At 42.9% G+C, this 1,680-nt stretch overlaps 1 protein-coding gene across 1 annotated transcript in view; it reads left to right on the forward strand.

Moving 5' to 3' along the window:
* Positions 1-440: 440 nt before the first annotated feature.
* The window catches only part of fam189a1 (family with sequence similarity 189 member A1), an 80,744-nt gene continuing 79,504 nt past the window's right edge, over positions 441-1,680 (forward strand). The window contains exon 1 of the mRNA XM_030766851.1: positions 441-665. Within this exon, the coding sequence (XP_030622711.1) occupies positions 441-665 (225 nt within the window). The remainder of the gene's footprint in view (positions 666-1,680) is intronic.

Here is a 1,680-nt window from a genome sequence, read left to right on the forward strand (position 1 = left end):
AATTTAATCCATTAGCAACGGTGGAAAAGTGTGAAGCTGGGACAAGGATTTGATGGACCATCTGCTCCATACGTTTCCTCGAAACAGACAGTCGTACAAAAGGCGTCCGTGCACCGAGTGCCCTGGTACCTGGCGTTAGGATATTGTAAAGTGTGACTCGTTTGGTACCAGTATAGTTACCCATTGTACACCGTGAGTGAAAGACAAATTCGTCTGTTTTCTGCAAATCATGTGTGCCAGTTAACGGTACCTGATCTCCCGGGATGTTTTTTTCTTGCTGATTGCTCATCATTCTTTACATTGTGGATATCGACGATGAGTATTTTGAACTGAACACATCAGTCTGTTGGCCTCCGCGTGGCTATTGTGGAGGTCACTTCTTCAATTAGTGTGCAACATAATTTAAGTTTTAGTTTGAGTGAGCTAATTCTCTTCTGATCATGCCAGTCAGCGCAATGCCAAGAGGTCGGTCTCTCAGTCCGGTATCTCTGTCCCGCAGTCTGTCTCGGCTGAGAGAGTTTCGGACTCGGACTCGGATCATGCTCTCTCTGGGAGTTTCTCAGATGGTTTTGGGGAGTCTGATTTTGGCTGTCAGTTTTACCGCCTTGGCCCTCACTACCTCGCCTAGGGTTAGACACTCGTGCCCTTTCTGGGCTGGCTTCTCGGTGAGTAGGTCCAGGTTTACGGTCTTCAAAATTCTGCAAGTTCACAGTTTTCTTTTAGTTTGCATTTCAAAAGAATGTGGGCTGCACGTAACGAATATCGCTGTATCATCATAAGTGTGATAAAATGATAAACCCATTCTTTATCTCAAGACTTAATATATGACACTCATTGTAGTGATTCTCTTCAGCTGAGACAATAACCTTCACCGTCACAGTGCAGCAAGCGCACATCATTGTGCTCTAAGAGAAAGTAGCCTAATGACTGGATAATCACTAAATCAAATGCCAGTTTCATTAATAATCCTTAACCTCTCCCTGCAAAAGTCTCCTACGTTTTTCAGGGCCACTTTTCTTGTTCTGTTGACAAATTAGGTTTGTCTCTTCTTATGCATCAGTACTGACAGTTTCTTGTCAAAAAGCAGATTGCAACAGCCCCCCCCCCCCCCCCCCCCATCTCTCTTGCCGGATGTTAAGTTGCTGTTGTCGCTTTGTCTTTATTGCGTTGTCTGTCATATTGCGTCAAGTTTTGTGATAGGCATATTAATTACTTTTTGTAATTGTGTTTATTTTTAGTGGTTTGTTAAGTATTTGTGGATTCTTATGTTATGAGAACAGATGTAGTCTATACACAGTGTACACTGTTTATGAAAAAAAGAGAGAAAGATCTGAAAGAGCTATGAAATAATGTACACGTTTTCTCATTAGTCTCTTCGGATTTCGGAGGGTGAGCAATATGTTTTCATTCTCCTTCCCCCCTCTCTCTCTCTTCTCTCTCTCTCTTTCTCTCTCGCTCTCTCTCTCTCATGATCTTGATCTATTTGAAAGGAGGAGATATGAGCCTAAGCTTATTTAGCAAATATGGTTAGGCCATATTAAAAGCTGAGGTACCTCAGCTCTTGTCTCCATTGCCCAGGCCAGTGTAATATTTTGATGAGTATACAATTTCTGGACCAGTGAAGGCTGATAAGAGGGTGACGTCGAAGTGCAGGTTCAAGCCGTGGAGAAAGAAGCTATA

This window comes from Chanos chanos, chromosome 2 (assembly GCF_902362185.1).
Source record: "Chanos chanos chromosome 2, fChaCha1.1, whole genome shotgun sequence".
Taxonomy (NCBI): domain Eukaryota; kingdom Metazoa; phylum Chordata; class Actinopteri; order Gonorynchiformes; family Chanidae; genus Chanos; species Chanos chanos.